The sequence below is a fragment of the Callithrix jacchus genome, chromosome 7 (assembly GCF_049354715.1).
Source record: "Callithrix jacchus isolate 240 chromosome 7, calJac240_pri, whole genome shotgun sequence".
Taxonomy (NCBI): Eukaryota; Metazoa; Chordata; class Mammalia; order Primates; family Cebidae; genus Callithrix; species Callithrix jacchus.
Window position 1 is genome coordinate 123,255,969 of NC_133508.1, and position 20,042 is coordinate 123,276,010.

A 20,042-nucleotide genomic window follows, 5' to 3' on the forward strand; every position below is an offset into this window, starting at 1 on the left:
AACAGTGCAATCAAACAAGGGCCCCATAATCATTTCATTCACTATCTTTCCACTGTTTTCTTAAGCTCCCTTTTAAAATTCAATTGAATCCAGTTGGATAATTTTCTAATTCCCTCTGGATTACAAAACCAGAAGCTGTCTATAAAGTTCTCTGGATAATTTTATAATTCATCATAGAGCAGGAAACTAGAAATTACCTACACGTTGCCAAAACCAAAATCAAGTTAATGTCTACATAGATCAGCAATATTAGCAAGTGAAATAATAGGTGGTTATCTAAGTGATAACAGGGCTTTGAGAAAATACGCAATTTGCCCATCAATGTCTAAAATGGTGACATTGCAGATTAGCTATTTGCCTTAAGACTCTATTTATTTATTTTTATTTTATTTTATTTATTTTTTTCAGACAGAGTCTTACTGTTTTGCCCAGGCTGGAGCACAGTGGTATGATCTCAGCCCACTGCAACCTCTGCCTCCTGAGTGCAAGTGATTCTCCTGCCTCAGTCTCCTGAGTAGCTGGGATTACAGGCACCCACCACAAGCCCAGCTAATTTTTGTATTTTTAGTAGTGATGGGGTTTCGCCATGTTGGCTAAGCTGGTTTTGAACTCCTGACCTCAAGTAATCCACCTGCCTTGGCCCCCCAAAGTGCTGGGATTACAAGCATGAGACACTGGCACCCAGCCTTCAAACTCTGTATACTTAAAATAATTACTAAAGGGTAAGGTAGCATTTTAAGCATTGGACGTAATTTATATATTATGGCAAATGATTTTCTTGTTTTTTTTTATTAATAGCATACATTGATAGCAGAAGGATAAAAATTTGAAGATACAGAATAAAGAAAATAAGACTAAAGAAAACAAACCACCTATTGCCAATCTTTAGAATTTTAGATTAGAAATTGGATACCTAATAAATAGAAAGGTATTTTCTGTTGGGGTATGTGTATGAGGGCTAAAACGTAATTTAAAAAAATTAACATACCAATGTATTCAAGTATAAGAGAGTATAGTTAAATTGAGATGGCATGCAAAATACTTATTACAGTGCTTGAGAACTTAAAAATGGTGATAATAGCAATGGTGATGGCAGTGTCTACTGTTATAATCATTGTAAGATTAGCTTTTAAATTGAATATAAATGCAGGGAACAAAACATCTGACTTATTTTGTATTTCTTGACAGTTTGGTAAGTTTATCTTAATACATTAAAATCTTTAAACTTTAAAGTAACTGCATCTTATTTTGGACAGATGTCATGAAAAAAGAAATCATACCTCTTCTAAGCAGTGTCAGTAGAAGACAGAGCAGAAATATCTAAGCAGTAAGGAAAAGGATTCTGGACTTAGATTCAGAGGAGCTGTGCTCAATTGCTGATTTTATCACTTTTAGCTAATTGATCTGAGCAAGTCTTTTAACATCTCTAAGCTTTATTTTCCTCACCTATATTATGGTGACATTAATACTTACTCTGTTTTACCTTCAAGGAATATTGCGAAGCTTTCAGGATAAAATGTTTCAAAATGATTTGAATATTCTGGTGAGAGCTGTGGTCCTTTAGCATTATCATTAAGATTTTATTCAGGTACACCAATTTTAGAAAAGCTGTTATGAAAATCTCACTTTTTATCTTCACAGACTATCCTAGTTTAACAAGGAGAACCTCAGGATGCTTCTCTGGACCACATTTTTCTCATTTGCTAACAAATAGGGTATTGGTTGATGTCAAAATTTCCTCCCATCTCTGAAATTATTATATTACCTAGTAAAACTAACTTTCCTTGATTTTTTTAACCTGCAAATATGAGAAGCTGTAGCAAACTAATCTCTGAATTAATAGCTGAAGCAGGCATTTTAAAAACCTCTAGAACTTGAGGGTGAGCCTCTACAACATCTGGTCATGTAGAATAGGTTGAATAGTACTACCATTCGTGTTTCAAGTTGTTCACATATTTTCTGTAACATTTCAGCTCCTTACCATAGAGATAAGAGTTCGCCCCACTGGTATAGTAAAAGGGTTAGAAGTGTTAAAAGTTGAGTTACTTTTTACTCTAAATTTTCCTTTATATTCTCAAGTATTATTTGACATACTATTCAAGGAGCAAAAATTAAAATGGAATGATAAACAACAATAACAAAAAGCAAAAAGCATTTCTGTATTTTAATAGGTAAGAACACATAACTAGGTTATGCTGCTTTAAAATGAACCTCAAAAAACACAAATTGAGATACCTGTCTCCCCTTAAAACCCTTCTTTCCACGGATCCCAGGAATGCCCTAGAATATAGAAAAGAAAAAGAAAATATTTGTTGAATGAATGAATTAGGCACTATAGATCTTTTTCCCCCAGTGTAAATTAATAAAGTATGCAAAGACAAAAACGAATTGTTCTATAAACTGATGTGATATTCATAAAAGTCTCAATACATTAATTTAACTGAGGCAGGCTCTTTCCTTCTTCAAAACAAAATTCTCCTTTTATTCAGGAATCCATCCCATCTGTACTTCCAAATGGGATCCTGATATTTCCCTGGACATAGTTATTTGTCCAGAGAAAGGCATATTACCAAAGTTGGCAAAAACAGATGTACATGAAGGTCTTATTTTTCAGATCTAAGGGACAATGCCCTCCTCTCTGTCTTCCTCTCTCTGTCTGGATTGCCACTGCACATTTAACCTGTGCACTAGCAATCTTGGGAAATGAGTCTTAGGTTAAAGATAACAGCACAAAAGGCAAAGCAGAGATGAATCTAGAGCCCACCTAACATAGGGATTTCTGGTCATGTAAGAAGCGGTAGGGCACAGTACTTAAGCATTCAGGCTTTGGAGCCAGACAACCTTTGTCAAATCCTGGTTCTGCTCTTACTACCTGTATAGTAATAGTCTAAGACAAGTTGCTTTCTCTGTATGTCCCTCATTTTCTTCATCTATGCTGAGAAGAATAACAATACCTATCATTCAATAAATTGTTTTATACATAAAGAAGTTAATTCGTGTGTGTGTGTAGATATATATATGCATACACATGTATATTTAAAAGTTTATTTAAAACTTCATGTATATACACCTATATAAAGAAGTCAATTCATGTACATAAACCATTTATTAAATGTTATATATACGTACATACATTTAAAACATTTAACGTACATATATATAAAACATTAAATAAATCATTTGCTATTGTCATCATCATCATTAAAAATATTCTTGTGTTTAAGCCAGTTTGAACTGTGGTTTTCTGTTATTTGCAGATTAAAGCATCTTACTTGATACAATCACTTTGAGACTTGTAGACTAAGAAGTCTATAACAACAATGTAGCTTGAGATTAATAGTACATACAGACAAGTTAGAAGACATCATTGGTTGAATCCATTAACTTTCAAGTCAATAGTGTTTAAAAAATACTCATGTAGCAGATCAACAAAAAAGAGTTCACAGGTGAGAAAGAGGACTCATTCATTAAGACTTTATGCATATTTACATAATACAACCAACCTTTTTTTTTAAAAAAAGAATAATTTCTAAATTTTCAGTAGCTTTCCTAAATCTCATTAAGAAGCCAAATAGTGCAGACAGAATTATATAAGCATTTTTCATGTATATACACATATATGTGTACATGTTTCATATGTATGTGTATACACACAATATGCATGTACATGTACAATATTGACTCCCTGACTTTTTCTTTCCATTTGTTTTCAGGAGTGCTTCGCATTATTGTGTCCTGTTTTCTTCTGCTTTTCTGTACTTAACTGCTTTATAACATAACACCCTTTTAGCTATATTATTCATAGTTTTAATAAGAATTTTGACATAGCCAAGTAATATTAGGACATGGTACCCATATGGGCCCAACATCAAGAATTAGTCTTGTATTCATATGTTGAGACACATCTTGATTTTTCATATAGACTGGTAAAAATTAGTGAGTGTGATTACAGCACTGTGCCTATTGATGGCCAGTGTCAATGCTGGGCTTAAGATCATTAAATCCAAGATGACAACATTCTACAAAGACATACAATTTTGGTTTATTAAATAATTTATGAGAAATAAGTTCATGTCAAAGGATCAGAAAAGGACTATATCATTAGCAGCACAGTAATTAACAATGTAAACTGGAATCATTGAGTTAAGAAGAGTAGATCCATTTTTTGCCTGGTCAATGAGATACATTACCTGTTAGTCTGCTGTAGTACATGAAGGTTAGGTGGCTCAGTTGTAGAATTATGCTGAAGATATTTTTTGCTATTGAACAAAATAACTTGCTATGTTCACCAGGGGAAAATCTTCACCTCATCTCACCAAAGATGGCTAGACATTTTGATTATCGTTGCAGCATATTTAAACTCTTTGATTATTTTTTGTCTGCAGGGGCATTCACAAGTAATTACAATAAAATATAGTTTAATTTGCTCACTAAAAACTATATATTTGAAAAATTTATTTAGCAAAGGATCTGGTTCACCTTCATTTGCAAAAATCACTTTCCAGAAATTAACATTTTGGCCTGAACTGCATTCTTATAATAGGGGCGAAGACTGAATTCTGAATATGATTCTCTAATTTCAAATTTTATGACAATATACTAACATTGTTCAGTTCTACTGTTTTCAATTAATACTGGCAATGTAAATTAAGATATCAAAGAGAAATCACTGCATATAGATTGCATATAGCACTGAAAACTAGATATGATGAAGCTGCAATGCCATAGCTCTCATAAATAACTTCATTAATGTTTTTAAGTATAACAAACCATTTGCAAAGGTTCCATATTTACTTATAAGTACTCATATTTATGAACATCTGTCTCATTCTTAAACAAAAATATTTTCTGAGGCTAAATTCTTTACTGTACATTGCTCTCAAAATCAAGACTTGTCAAGAATTTATACTCAAAGAATGAATTACAAAATAAAAATTTCATAATTAGATATTTTAAGATTTTAGCATGTCCTTTTAAAATTTGAATTTAAAATATATTTCTATCATGCTACTTTCTTTTAACAAAATTCAGTAAGATTCTCAAAAGTCAAATTACATTTCTGGTAGGTGATTTTTCTTAAACTTGGCTTGCCAACTCCAGCAAGATTACTTCCCTGACATCTGATTTTATGACCACTGTTGTACATTATCATAAGTATATCACTTTAGAAATACTATTTGGAGAGAATGGACTTACCCTTTCTCCTTCGGGTCCAAGTTGTCCTGCTTCTCCAGGAGAGCCAATAAAACCCTTAAAACAAGAAAATAATCTGTATATTATTTCATTTAAAATATTCTCCCCATAAGTGATTCTAAGTAGAAGTACTAAAAATTTTATTTGTAGTAGTATGAAATTATAACACAAGTGTGAATAACTTCTCCTCATCTAATTGCTTTTTCATCCAAAAGTTACAGATCAATCTTCCCATTAAAAAAATAATCAATGGCCGGGCGCGGTGGCTCACGCCTATATTCCCAGCACTTTGGGAGGCCGAGGCAGGTGGATCACGAGGTCAAGAGATCGAGACCATCCTGGTCAACAAGGTGAAACCCTGTCTCTACTAAAAATACAAAAATTAGCTAGGCATGGTGGTGCGTGCCTGTAGTCCCAGCTGCTCGGGAGGCTGAGGCAGGAGAATTGCTTGAACCCAGAAGGTGGAGGTTGTGGTGAGCTGAGATCGTGCCATTGCACTCCAGTCTGGGTAACAACAGTGAAACTCCATCTCAAAATAAATAAATAAACAAACAAACAAAATATAATTTAAGAAATGGTGACAAATAAAAATGAGCCCAAATAATTTCCTTCACTAAATTTTGTAGTGGGCAGAAAATATATGATTATAATTAGCTAAAATTTAAGACAGAATGGAGGTAACAAAAGAACGTAAGTACAGTGGAGGAAGAGATACATTTCAATGTGGCAGGAGGCAAAGGCAAGCAGAGATGACTTCAAAGGAGACTGTCACTTGAGATAGGTCTAGAGAGTAAGTAAAATCTCGATAAGCAGAAGCTTCAGAAAGAATGCTCCAAGAGCAATTAGGGTGAATAGAGACATAATAGGAAGTTTTTGTTAATGGCAACAATTGGGGAATATTTGTAAACAGTAATTGATCACATTGTATATATAACATGCTTTGTGTGTAAGATGGTTTTATAGGTAAAATGCTTTCTGTGTAAGACCCATCCTGCCTTAATAAAGATTCCAATCTGGTCTGAGAAACAAGCAATACATATATGCAAGGTACTTCATTCTAACATAATTTAGTTATATCTCACTGGGGAAAATAACCCATTTCATCAGTTTTACAGATAAAGTATATGGCAGTTTGGGGGCTAGATGAAAGAGAGCCTTAAATTTCAGTATAAAAATTTTAGACTTCATATATTAGGCAAATGGAAACTATTGATTTTAGGGAGTATGGTAGTGCACCGATGTTATGCTGCATTTCAAAAATATTAATCTGTTGGTAGGATACAGCATAAGGCCATGACAGGAAACACTGAATGTAGGCAAATCTGTTAGAAGGCTCTGTAAGTGGTCTGCATTTGAAGAATTATGGGATCCAGATCACTGGTTCAACAAACATTATTTTAGTAGCCATTTTGTGTCAGGCACTGGGTTTATACAGATGCATATGAAAATCAGTGCCCTCAAGAAGTACACAGTTTACTAGAAAAGAGTGTCATACAAATAAATAATTGTAATATCATATGATAGTTGTGACATGATTAAGTAATAGGTGATATGACAAATAGACAATGGGAAATTTGGAAGCAGAATGACCAAATTTGCCTAGAGAAAAGATTAATGGTGCTTTACTTTACTGAGGAGCAACATTTGAGCTAAGTCCTGAAGAAAAGAAAAGGCAAGGATAGCAATATGCGACCAGTCATCAATCAGAATGAAATGACAGAACATTTACAAAAAATTGCAAATAGTCTGTGTGATTGGTGGGCAAGAGATGACTTTGGAAAGGGTGGCAGGGGTCATATAATAAAGAGTCTTTTTTGCTATGACAGAAAATCTGCAATTTACACTGTGAGTCAAAAAAATTAGACATAGTTTTGATATAATCATATTTTCACTTAGATTACAGTGATTCAAACAGGTCTTTGTCTATAAGAATGAAGAGAAAGATACTTTAACGTTTACAGCTGGATTGATAGGCAAATGGTAACCACTGATAGAAATATGGAAAACAAACAGAAAAAGTTTGATATAAAGAGGATGAGTATTTTGAACTTGTGGTTATAATGAGGTATTCAAATGTAATTATCATGGCAAGGAGTTGGGAGATGTGGGGTTCATAGAAAAAGCTCTGAGAGAAAAAAGTCTGAAGGACAGATATGTTTGAAGTCTTAAAGATAGACTAAAGCTCTGAGGAGAAAATAATAGGAATGATCACGGATCAGACAGAGGGTGAAATAAGGGTGTGAGAGAAGAGCAGTTTTACGGATAGAGAGAAAAGCCAAAGTATAAAAGAATTTGAAGTAGAGATATGGGAGGTCATTTTTACTAAGTTCTAAAGAAAAGCTACTTATTTTGAAACACAGAATGGGTGATTTTTCAGAGTAAATACTTCCGTAATAATAAACACTGAAGAATTCAAGCATTACAAAAGTAAATGTCATTTGTATACCCATTCCAGCATTATTCACAAATATCAAAAGGTGGAAGCAACCCAAATGTTCATTAACAGATGAATGGATAAACTAAGTGTTGTATATATATAAAATGGAATTATATTTAGCCTTAAAAATGAAGGATTCTGACACATGCCACAACATGGATGAAGCTCAAAGACAATTATGCTAAGTGCAGTAAGCCAGTCATGAAAGCACAGAGAGTGTCTGATTCCACTTACATGATGTACTTAGAGTTGTCAAGTTCATTGAGACAGAAAGTAGAAGCGTGGTTGCCAGGGACTGGGAGTGGAGAATGGGGAGTTGTTTATTGGGTACAGAGTTTCAGTTTGGGAAGGTGAAAAAGTTTTCAAGATGGATGGTGGCAATGGTGGTACAACAATGTGGATGTGCTTAAGGCCACTAACTATATACTTCAAGAGGGTTTATACATGGAAAATTTTATGTTGTATATGTTTTATCTTTTTTTAAAAACAGGAAAGAGAAAAATGTATCAATAATCATATCTAAGTTGCCTGGAATAAAAACTTCTGGAAGCTTTTAGTTCCTCAGAGTTTAGTTAAGTATTGGCTTTTAAAAAGTTGCCACCATCCGTCTTGAAAACTTTTTTAGGCATTTTCCTTGTCAAAGATGCCTAAAATTGCCTTATATTCCACAGATGGTATGAACAAGCAGAAATTAAAAGAAAAGAGTGAGAGAGAATTTGTTCCCTCATATATAATTTTGATAAAGTGAAAAAACACCTATAATTTTCTCACTTGAAAGCCAAGCAGCTGGAGAACGGGAAATATTTCTTTTAAAGCGAAGCATACAAAAGTAAGCATTTAGGCTTATGATGACAAGCTATGTACATTTTGAGAATTATCGGTTGATGACTTCAAGTGTAAAGTCAGCTAACTTTTAATACATCCAACAGGAGTTTTTGTTATAAATAAAAAGAAAAGACATCCGAAACTGGTGTATACTTATCAGTAAACTAAATAATCAATTAATAACTCAAGAACTGAAGTTAGAACTCCAACATAGCCTGTACAGTGTAAAGGGAACATTTTAAAATTAGATATTTTAAATAGAATAATGTCTTAAGTAATTGCTTAGATGTATTATAGACGTTTCTTGATCATCATTACACTGATTCTAACAGAAATAAGATGTCAGCAGTACCCAACAAAGAAACCACACAGAGTTCAGGTCATTCTCAAAATACCACCATTAAACTAGAGTTTACTGTAATGAAACAAAAAAAACATTAAAAATAATAATACACTTTTGCTTTTTGGTTTGAAGATTGTAGATACAGTTAGAAGCAATTTTGTATCACCAACAGGAGCACTAGAGGGCCAGGAGAGGTTCCACACACTTTTACTTTTGGGGGCAGGTAGCACACAATTACATAGAGAAATGTCAAAGACGGGTTTAAAAATTATAATTTGTTTTAAATGTTTACATTTGCCAAGATATTTCTGCTAATATCAAACAATACCAAATAACTGCCAATGAAAAGCTAATTTATCATGATTCATGAAAATATTCATGTACAATGCATAACATTTAGTATTTATGAGTAACAGGACACAAATTAAGTGAAAAACATCTTATTCTGTAAGTGTGTTTCTATGATTTTCATATTTTTAACTAGATTTGAAGTTAATGTCAAAAATCTACATTTGATAAAGCTGCACCCTACAACCTCCAACAACTTTATTTTTGATAAAACTGACAAAAATAAATAATCAGGAAAGAATACCCAATTCAATAAATGGTACTGGGAAAACTGGCTAACCATATGCAGAAGAATGAAATTGGACCCCTACCTCTGATTGAGTTAATATATAAAAATTAACTCAAGATGGATTAAAGACTTAATATGTAAGACCTCAAACTACAAAAATCCTAGAAGAAAACCTAGGATATACCCTTATAGACATTGGCCTAGGGAAAGAATCTATGACTAAATCCTCAAAAGCAGCAAATGTAACAAAAACAAAATTTGGCAATTGTGACCTAATTAAACCAAAGATCTTCTGCAGAGCAAAAGAAACCATCAACAGAGTAAATAGACAACTTACAGAATAGGAGAAAATATCTTCAAACCATGCATCTGACAAAGGACTAATATCCAGAATCTATAAGGAACTCAAACAAATCAACAAGAAAAAAACAAATAACTTCATTAAAAAGTGAGCAAAGGACATGAACAGACACTTCTCAAAAGAAGATATACAAGTGGCCCACAAACATGAAAACATGTTCAACATAACTAATCGGAGAGATGCAAATCAAAACCACAAGGAGATACCATCTCACACCAGTCAGAATGACTGTTATTAAAAATTCAGAAAATAATGTATACTGATGAGGTTTCAGAAAAAAATGGAATGCTTATACACTGTTGGTGGTAATGCGAATTAGTCCAGTCCCTGTGGAAACAAGTTTGGAAATTTCTCAACTAAAAATAGAATAACTGTTTGACCCAGCAATCTCATTACTAAGCATATACCCAAAGAAAAATAAATTCTACCAAAAAGACATCTGCACTCATATGTTTATGGCAGTGCTGTTCAACCCAAGTGCCCATCAGTAGTGGACTCCATGAAGAAAATGTGTTAAATATAGATCATGAAATACTATAGTGCCATAAAAATGAACAAAACCATGTGCTTTGGAGCAACATTGATGCAGCTGGAGGCCATTATCCTAAGCAAATTAACACAAAAACAGAAAACAAAATACTGCATGTTCTCACTTATAAATGGGAGCTAAATGTTGGGTATACATGGACACAAAGATGGGAGCAACCAACACTGTAGATTCTGTAAGGAAGGAGGGCCAGAAGAAGGCAACAGTTGAAAACTACCTACTGGATACTACGTTCACTACTTTGGCAACAGAATCACTAGAAGCCCAAACCTCGAAATTACACAATATACCCATGTCACAAACCTGAACATACCCCTGAATCTAAAATCATTTTTTAATCTACATTTGAGAGCCTTTATGAATGTGAAACTCGACTTATTTCAATCATACTTCCAAGTGAGAAACCTAACTAAAGTGTGAAAACCTAACTGAAATCACAGCTTAAGAGGGTTACAGCCTAGACAACAATTTTCAATACAAACAGAAAAAAGAAAAAGCAAAAGGATTTATAATACAATGCGAAAATGCTAGACAAAAGAACATAATTATATGAATCACTGAAGCAAGATGACAAAATGCAATAAGAGTAATTTGAACAGTGCCAAATATATTTTTTGGAGTTATTGGTTCATGAACAGAAGAAACTCTCAAATTCAAATAACAATTATAGAATCCATACTAAATACATGCCATACACTATACACTATACCTTAAGAATGCTAATCTTGAATTTTTCACACTACCTGAAAAGTAAGTTTCATCATAACCATTTAATAAATAATGAGATAAGAAAAATAAAGCACAGAGAGACGGAAATAACATCAAAAGTCACAAAGCTAGTAAAAGAAGTATCAAGGAAACAAAAAAGCCTATGTAACTCCACAGCCTATGTTCTTGGCCACTAATCTCTTCTTGCTTCCCAAATCCAAGTCAACATGTGTTTTAAGTGCAATTTCTAATAAAAAATAAATGACATTTCCTCATTATAGGGTTACTTAATGCAAGAACAGAGACAGCATGAGCTAGGTCAGAGCTAAAGGTGAAAAGACATTGGTTTGCTAAATCAATTAAGTTCCTTAGCTTACTATTTCTCTCATCAGTAAAATGGGGATGATAGACCCATTCTCCTACATCACGGGGCTGATGGCAAAATAAAAGAATAAAATACCTATGAAAGTATTTGGAAATGTTTAATAATTTTTTGAAATGTAAGACATCATTATTGCACATATTGTTTAAATACCTTATGTTTTACTTCTTTTAAAAAGGCATTTTAGATAACATAAGGCACAAATATATACTCTGGAAAATATTTTGCTATTAAAAATAAAGAATTTTTAAAACATATTTTTAAAATTTTATACACTATATATATGATATGGTGTGAATGTTTTCCCCCTCCAAATCTCATGTTAAAATGTCATTTCTAATGTTGGAGGAAGTGACTGGATCGTGGGGGTGGATCCTTCATGGATGGTTTAGCATCATCCCTTAGTGATAAGTGAGTTCTCAACTCACGTGAGATCTGGTTGTTTGAAAGAGTCTGGGAACTTCTGTTTTTTTCTCACTTGCTCTCACTCTCGCCATGTGACATTGCCTGCTCCCCCTTCACCTTCTGCTTGACTATAAGTTTCCGGAGGCCCTCACAAGATGCAAATGCTGTAGCCATACCTGCATGGCCTGCAGAACTATGAGCCAACTAAACTTCTTTTCTTCATAAATTATCCAGCCTCAGGTATTTATAGTGATGCAAAAAGTGACCAATACAATGTAATATAGCTATTTTTATTTTGCTTCCTTATTGATTAAACATGGCTAACACTTCCTTTAATGATTTGGAAGTAAAATGGGATGTTCTGGATACGATAAGTTTATTTTCTTCTTTGCAGATATTTCTTTACTCTTGATAGTTTTTGTATAATAAAATCTCAGCCTTGAACTACTATGAATTTCTTTACCTCTTCATATTTTTTATATCATGACTTCCTTAGGTCTGTATCCATTCACATATAAATACTACTACAAATTTTTATAGAGCACATTCTAACATGTCAGACATTATGCTAAAGAAATAAATATCAAATAATGAAGCAAAATCTACCACAATGAAACTGCTTTCTGTCACCATAGAAGTGAAAGTAACTACTGTAGTAAGCAAGTGTATTCAGGCTAAATTTGCATTAAATTCAAAGCTACTAAGAGAGTGTAAAAATGATAAGCATTTTATATATTTCATTCTACTTTCAGGCAAGCATGCTTAATAAAATGATGGAAATACCTACTTACTCGTATGCCCTTAGGACCCGGATTACCTTCTGGTCCAGCTAAACCCTGGTGTAAACAAAAGACATTGTCATCATACTACAGTACTTTTTAAAGAGTTGTTAATAAATAGATTAATAAAAAGAGCATATAAAGAGGTACCATTTTCAAAACTATAGAATTCAGATTACGAATGTTAAGGAATTTTAGAATTTCTGAACCAAAAGAGGCATCGGAAATAATCTATACACAAAAATATTTCAGATATATAAATAAAGTACATTAACACATTGTCAGATTTAAAAATTTTTTTCATTACATCATTTCTCATTGGAAGACTATTTGTGTTGTTTTAAAACATTTCTAATTAACTTATTCTAAAAGACATTTCCATAAATTTTTTAAAAGATAAATATATTTTAAACTTTAGATCAATGTTAATATGTTTACATATTCATGTTTTATATTTTTCATATAACATATTATCATTTGATAGTAAGAGTCTAATATAGAATACTTTTTAAAGTATTTTTTTAAAGTATTTAAAAAAATATTTAAAAAAATATTTTTTAAAAGTATTTTTAAAGTATTTAAACCCAAGTGTTTTTAAAGTCCTAAAAAATTGAATTTTGTTAACATTATTTTTTTGCTTATTTACTTCCCTCATTAAGAATAATAAAGATAAAAATGTAACTTTATACATTTATTTATTTATTTGAGACAGAGTCTCACTCTGTTGCCAGGCTGGAGTGCAGTGGCACCATCTTAGTTCACTGCGACCTCTACCTCCTGGGTTCAAGTGATTCTCCTACCTCAGCCTCCCAAGTAGTTGCGACTACAGGCATGCGCCACCACGCCCAGCTAATTTTTGTAGTTTTAGTACAGATGAGGTTTCACCATGTTGGCCAGGAAGGTCTCAATCTCCTGCCTCAGCCTCCCAAAGTGCTGGGACTACAGGCATGAACTACCACACCTGGCCTAATTAATTAACTTTAGAAGTATTCAATTCATGAAAACTTGGGAAATATACCTTGTTCTATTATTAATCTACATGAAGTAGAGAAAGTTAGAAGTTATAAGGAAATACATATAAAATGATTAGAATGAATTTTTAAAATAGTATGCAAATTACTGAATTCAGTTCAGATAAAAGTGTTTGGTAGTGGTATACTGTTTCTCAAGTTTTTATAACTGTTATTTAAAAATGATGTTTGTTAAAGGCAGTCTTAACTCTTACAATTAGTTCATTTTGTTCAGTGACAGTATTGTAAAATCACAATCAGGACTGTTTCAAGAACTTACTAACACTTGGGCATTTTAATTTTGAAGGTTCCATTGTATATCACATCAAATATTTAAAAGTCCCATTCTGATTTTAAATAAAACTTTCTGCAGAAAAATTTTAATGGATTTCAACTTTGATTTTGAAATTATTTCTCTGAGTTATTCATTATTTAATAAAAACAACTATTTGAACATTAATTCTCAAAATCAGAAATATAATGTATTAAGAAATAGGAACATAAAGAGAGAAGTCTAAATATAGTTACTGCACCTGCCTGCCAGGGTAACCGGGTGAACCAATATTACCAGCCAATCCTGGAATTCCCTGAAACAGGAAATAAAATAAACAGTACAACAAAGCCAAAGGAGGCCCAAGGAAACATATTTGGTGTATTTATAGTACATAAGCTTGGAACAATTTTTCCCCATAAGAATACCGAGTCCTATAGATGGCTTATGTAACTTAAAGTACCTATATCAAAGGGACAAGAATTGCTTAATAGAAATAAGTAAAGCTATTAGATTAGGGTCCTAAATGATATATTATTGATCATTCATAATGACAATCTAGGAAGGAAAAATCCATAGCTAAAAGAGATATTTGTTCTAGAGGAAGAGCTGGTATATTTCTTAATTACCAGTAACTTTTTTTTTACCAGTAGATTGAACTTTTTCTTGTCTCAATCGCCCTGCAATACTCCTTAACTATCTGAGCATGAGCCCCAGAAGACTGAGGGGCAGTAAACCACAAAACCAACCTCTACTTCTTTCCTAAACTTAACCTTACAGTAAGTCTAATTACGTAAATGGATACTAAGTGGCAGATGCCTTTATCATGACATGGGTCTGATCTAATAAATTTGAATGGTGCTGTGGACTGAATGTTTGTGTGCCTCAAAATTCATGTTAAAATCCTAACCCTGCTGATAATGCCTAACAGTATTAGGAGGTGGCTCTTTGGAAGGTAATTAGGGTGGAGCCCTCATGAATGGGATAAATGACCCTTCCCTTGACCTAAAATTAACATTTACTGGGCACTCTTTATTTGCTAAGCACTTTATATCTGCTTTTCATCTATGAGATACTCTTTTCTTCATTCTACATTTAAAGAAACTAAGATACACAGAAGTTATGACAATGGACAACTGAAGGAGAATGTGAATAAACAGTACCCTTCTCAGGATTACAGAAGAAATTCTTGTCTACATGTAGAGAGACTATATGCTATGAATTTCAGAAGCCATTTTTATGTACTAAATATTCCCCAATCGATATCAGATATTATATACTTACTTAATATTTTATTCCTATAATATTTATTGAGCATTTATCATGTGCCAGGAACTATTTCAAGTATTTTTATATGTAGTATTCAATCTGTTCAAAAACTCTATAAGATAGATAGTATTATTCCTCTATAAAAGATGAGAAAAAATGAGACATAAGGTGTTTATGTCACCAATGGAAGGTTACTTAGCTAATAAGTAGGAAGTTAGGACTTAAATCCGGAAGTCTAATTCCAGAGAGCACCATTCAAAGGCCCGTTCCCCTACTGTGGGTTTGAAGTGCAAAAAACGTCCAATAGCACCCAAGGAAAGTCCTCTGATTAAAAGATTTGCTGTAGTATATTTACGATTGCCTTCCTTTATGCCCCATCCAATTCCAAAACACACAGGCCTACATTCTAGACATTTACAAAACCTTTATTAGGTATGCCAACAGAAAGGAGTAAAACTAATGTAAAAGGCTGTTTTTATTCTGTAGAGCACTATCTATCTGGCTAATGAAAACCACCACTCCCTTTCCATTTCTTTCCTAGTCAAATTAAATTAACTGACATCAGTAAAAAGCCAATCTGTTATAGAACATAAGTGAAATCCTATTTCAAATGAATTATCACAGCAGGTGTTAAAGCAACATGTAGAGATCTAGCTAATACATGTTAGCTGTGCAGAGAAAGGCACAAAAGAATTCCACTCAGTGTCTAAGTTTTGCTATACTAGAACACCAGTAAACAAAATAAACAAGTAAAACTTCAGTATAATCTTTATACGGCATAAACATATTCTGAGCCAACTGCACCCTAAAATCACTGAGACAACCACAAAAACTCAAAAGAAACTCAAAACAAACAGCATGACTTAAGTTACCCTGCACTTAAAGACAGCCTTTTTTTTTTTTTTAAGTTGGCTCACTCAAATCTGCAGATTGGATGGAGTAATAGAGATACAGCTATTTCAGCAGTCCCTTGAGAAATTAGGAACAGAAAATTAGAAAGCCTGCCCTAATCTCACTTAAAACACACGTTCTAAGTCAGTTTAGATTTCTTCAGAATCCCGGCACTGCTCCAGCACTGCTACTATGGTTTCTCTGTTTTTTCATTAGTAAAATAGAGTAACAGTACTCATTTTGTGGATAAAATAGAACAATGTGTAAGAATATATTTAAAAGTAGAAGTAACTATTATAACTCTTAGTATTGCTGGGCATCAAATCAATTAACATATGTAAAACTGAATAATTATACTACTAGGAGTTGTAGTTAATAGTCATATAGTTAGGCAAATAATAAGAGCTCTAAGTAAATGACAGTTCTTATTACTAGAGCTCACATAAATGTTATAATTGCCTTTCCAAATGTTTGCGGACAAATTTATAGATATTTACAAATTTTCAAGATATGAATGTCTTCCAGCAAGTCAGTTATGCCTTCTTAATCTCCATAGTATTTTCACAATTAAAATGCAAAATTATTTTAGTTGTTTCTCAAAGTTAACACAAAATTTGTCTCTTTTTTTCCCCAGAAACAAAAAGAACAGAAAGCAACTTTTAAAACTGGTTTTAGACTGTTCTAAAAAGTATATTACCCTCAGAGATAACATATACACCACCAGGACTAGTTTATGGAGCAGTTTTGTGAGTGAACTGGTCAGTAATGACACATGGCCAATTTTTCACTTGCGAAGTATCAGGTTTCCTCCATTGGAATCCATGTTTCTGCCAAAGCAGTATCCGACAAATTTTTTTCTCCCCAAGGACTAATCTCACTTAGCCTTCTCATCTTTTTCTTCCATAAATGCACAAATGCTTTTCAGTACATGTTTGATTTGCAGGAAACCAATATTACATGTGTTACAGATACATATATCACTTTGCTTGCCACGTCTAGTAATTAGTAATCTTGAAAAGTTGTGCTTCAGGGACTGACTAGTGTACTGTCTAACTTCACATGAATGAAAGGGAAAATTGACTTTGTTTCTTCATTTATAGCTTTCCCTCAGGTACCATCCATCACATTTCTTCCTGGATCTCCCTTTAGGGCTTCCTGAGTCTCTGTGCTGATTCTTTAATAATGGTATCCATCACCTTAATCTGTTTCTAATATCTTACCTTTTTCATTTTTATATTTATACTATATTTTCAATAAGTATAAGAGATATGTCAAACACTATAAGAGATATGGCATAATAATATATCATTTCTATGACATAATAATATATTATTTTCTGGTAAGAGAGAAGCAGTAACATGGTAAAAAGCTAAATAGTTCCAAATATATTTTGACTTTTTAAATATTGTGTATGTGTATTATGGACAATGATCCATGTACCATTCTAATTTAGACTGTTACTGAAATTTATTTGCATTTCAGAAAAAGGTCAGGGAAAAAACAGCTATGGATTAGGCATTAGTGAACTGGTAAGCTCCTGAAATTGTACCAAAAAAATCAAGTCTGTGTGTGTGTGTGTGTGTGTGTGTGTGCGTGCACACGCATTGACCTGTATATTTTCTGGGAAAGGATTCATAGTATGGATTCACAGTATTCATGAGATTCTCAAAGGGGTCTGTGAACTGCAGAAGTTTAAGAGCTAGTGGTCTAAAACATATGAGGCAAAAGTAAAAGGGAATTAACAGTGAAATATTATCCATTATCGTTTTTTAAATAAAAAGATCTACAGCTAATCAATTAAAAGGCTGTCCTGCACTAAACAGAGTACAAATCAATGAGAAGAAAAATTGAAAAAGTGGGGGAAAATAATCTCTCAATGGAGTTCTTTAACATATGCCTTTTTCACACATGATACAGTCTTATAAAGGAAGTACCTACTTGTTCACCTCGAAGTCCTGGGAGTCCAGGATGTCCTTTGAGACCCTGAAAAAGAATAAGTGAAAACATGCTATGAAAAATAAACTTATATACACCAAACAATAAAACATATGTTGTAAGCTGCTTTATATCCCAACTTTTGGTTTCCTCATCAATACAAATTTGTTTCTAATTTATTTCTTATTAAATCTAATCTTTTTTACTTAAGAATTTTCTATTAAATAACAAATTCTTATTAATAATTAATCTTGCATGTTATTTGAATGACTTGTTACTATCAACTAAAATGATAGCATAGTACTGAACAGAGACTGAAGCACAATATCTTTCATAAAAAGTTTGTACCTATCAATGGATATGTGGTCTGAAGCTTTTAAAAAGTTAGTTTTAGTTGAATAATGCAAAGACAAATTGGCCTCAGACATAATCTGTTTGTAATTATTGAAACACTGGATCATATCCAAGCAGTTCCTCTAACCCAAATCATTGTCATAATAACCCATGAATGAGGCTGCTCACAGGTTCATCAAAAGGGTTTCTATAAAGTTGTCTAGGGAATTATTAACAAAAAATATTTTCCAAATAATAAAGCAAAAGAAATTCTTAATTTCTAGCATTAATACCCAAAGCTATAAAATAAACAATATTATTCTTCCTCAAGAAAGATGTAGGAGCAAAATGAAGGACAGGAAGAATGAAATAAAGATTTTTGATAGTTTATTAAAGATTTGTATAGTTCTAAATAAAAATCAGTGATTTGATCTACTGTTTATCAAAGGATTTTGATACACATAAAAGAACAAAAGAAGTTCCTTTTTTCTTAAGGACTTAAAATATAACTCAAAAACCTGAAATAAATCATAGTTTACAAATATCAAAACTTGCAGTATATAATTAATATACTGCAAACTAAAGACAAATTGCCTCAGTTTCAGAATATAGCCTAAAGGAGTGAAAGAATTATTCAGTATTAATCACTGAGGGTTTATCAGAAGAGATGAGTATGGATTAATGGATTACAGATGGAAATGATGCTTTGGTTATAAAATGTCATTTAGAAGAGGTGTTTAGAAGAGGTCATTTAGAAAATAAAGGTATTTTCTTTATTGAAAAATAAAGAAATGCTTTCGACAGCTTTTGTGATGTTAAAACAATTTAACTTATGTTAATCTTAAAAACCGTTTTTACATTTTTAAAGAGAGATGATTAGCTTAATTACATAATATAATACATATTGTGCTCAGTTGTCCAAAGGTTTACACAAAATTCCACAATAAAAATACACACAAAGCTAAATTTTTTCACTTTTTACAACAGGAGATAAGAAACATCCTCAGCACTAAGATAGTGGTCGTGGCTCCCTGGGATGAGGCAGCAATTCTATGAGGTTGTGAGCTGGAAGGTTCCTGGAGGATAACAAATACAGAGCCAGGGTAGGAGGCTGGTAGGTTAGAGACTCTCTGCTATGAGCCTGTTTCCTTTTCCTTTTTTTTTTAAAAGTGTGTATTTTATTTATTTATTTATTTTAAATTCTGTGAACCTTCAATCTAACCACATGCTTGATTTTCTTTGGCCACCACCTGTTTTTCTGAGCAAAGTCAGTTTCCTTCCCAGCTTATAATGAAACAAAATTCAGTGGTGGCACAATTTCTTCTTTAGCTTATTTTCCACAAATCACTCCATAACAGTGCACTATGTGTATATATGTTAATCATGGTATCTTCTGTATGTATACTTCTCTCTAAAGGGATTCTTCTTCATTCAGAGGCTCTGATAAGGTGGCAGCACCAAGCAGTCATGATTTGTTTTTAATGAACTCACTCCTTCCCCATCTCAGCCCCAGGACTTGACACTTAATCTAAGGGAGGACCATATAGGCCAGTAGCCTATAAAAGGACTTGGAATAAAGGGTTTTATTTAAATAAAAACAAGCTGGGCCAGCAAATGATGTTCCTGTACTCAGGACACTGAGGTGGGAGGGTTGCTTGAGCCCGGTAGTTCAAGTCCAGTATTGGCAACATAGCAACCTCTTTGAAAGAAAAAAAAAAAGGACACCTGGGCCAATAAAAATCTCTTTTTTCAAAACATGAAGTTGATTAAAACAAC

At 32.9% G+C, this 20,042-nt stretch overlaps 1 protein-coding gene across 7 annotated transcripts in view; it reads right to left on the minus strand.

The window, feature by feature from the left end:
• COL24A1 (collagen type XXIV alpha 1 chain) overlaps positions 1-20,042 on the minus strand; it is a 387,629-nt gene that overhangs the window by 295,295 nt on the left and 72,292 nt on the right. For all 7 annotated transcript variants that reach the window (XM_035252039.3, XM_078332354.1, XM_035252040.3 and 4 more), the window contains 5 exons: positions 17,937-17,981; positions 14,101-14,154; positions 12,570-12,614; positions 5,197-5,250; positions 2,236-2,280 (listed from right to left, as the gene is read on the minus strand). In XM_035252039.3, the coding sequence (XP_035107930.3) occupies positions 2,236-2,280; positions 5,197-5,250; positions 12,570-12,614; positions 14,101-14,154; positions 17,937-17,981 (243 nt within the window). The remainder of the gene's footprint in view (positions 1-2,235; positions 2,281-5,196; positions 5,251-12,569; positions 12,615-14,100; positions 14,155-17,936; positions 17,982-20,042) is intronic.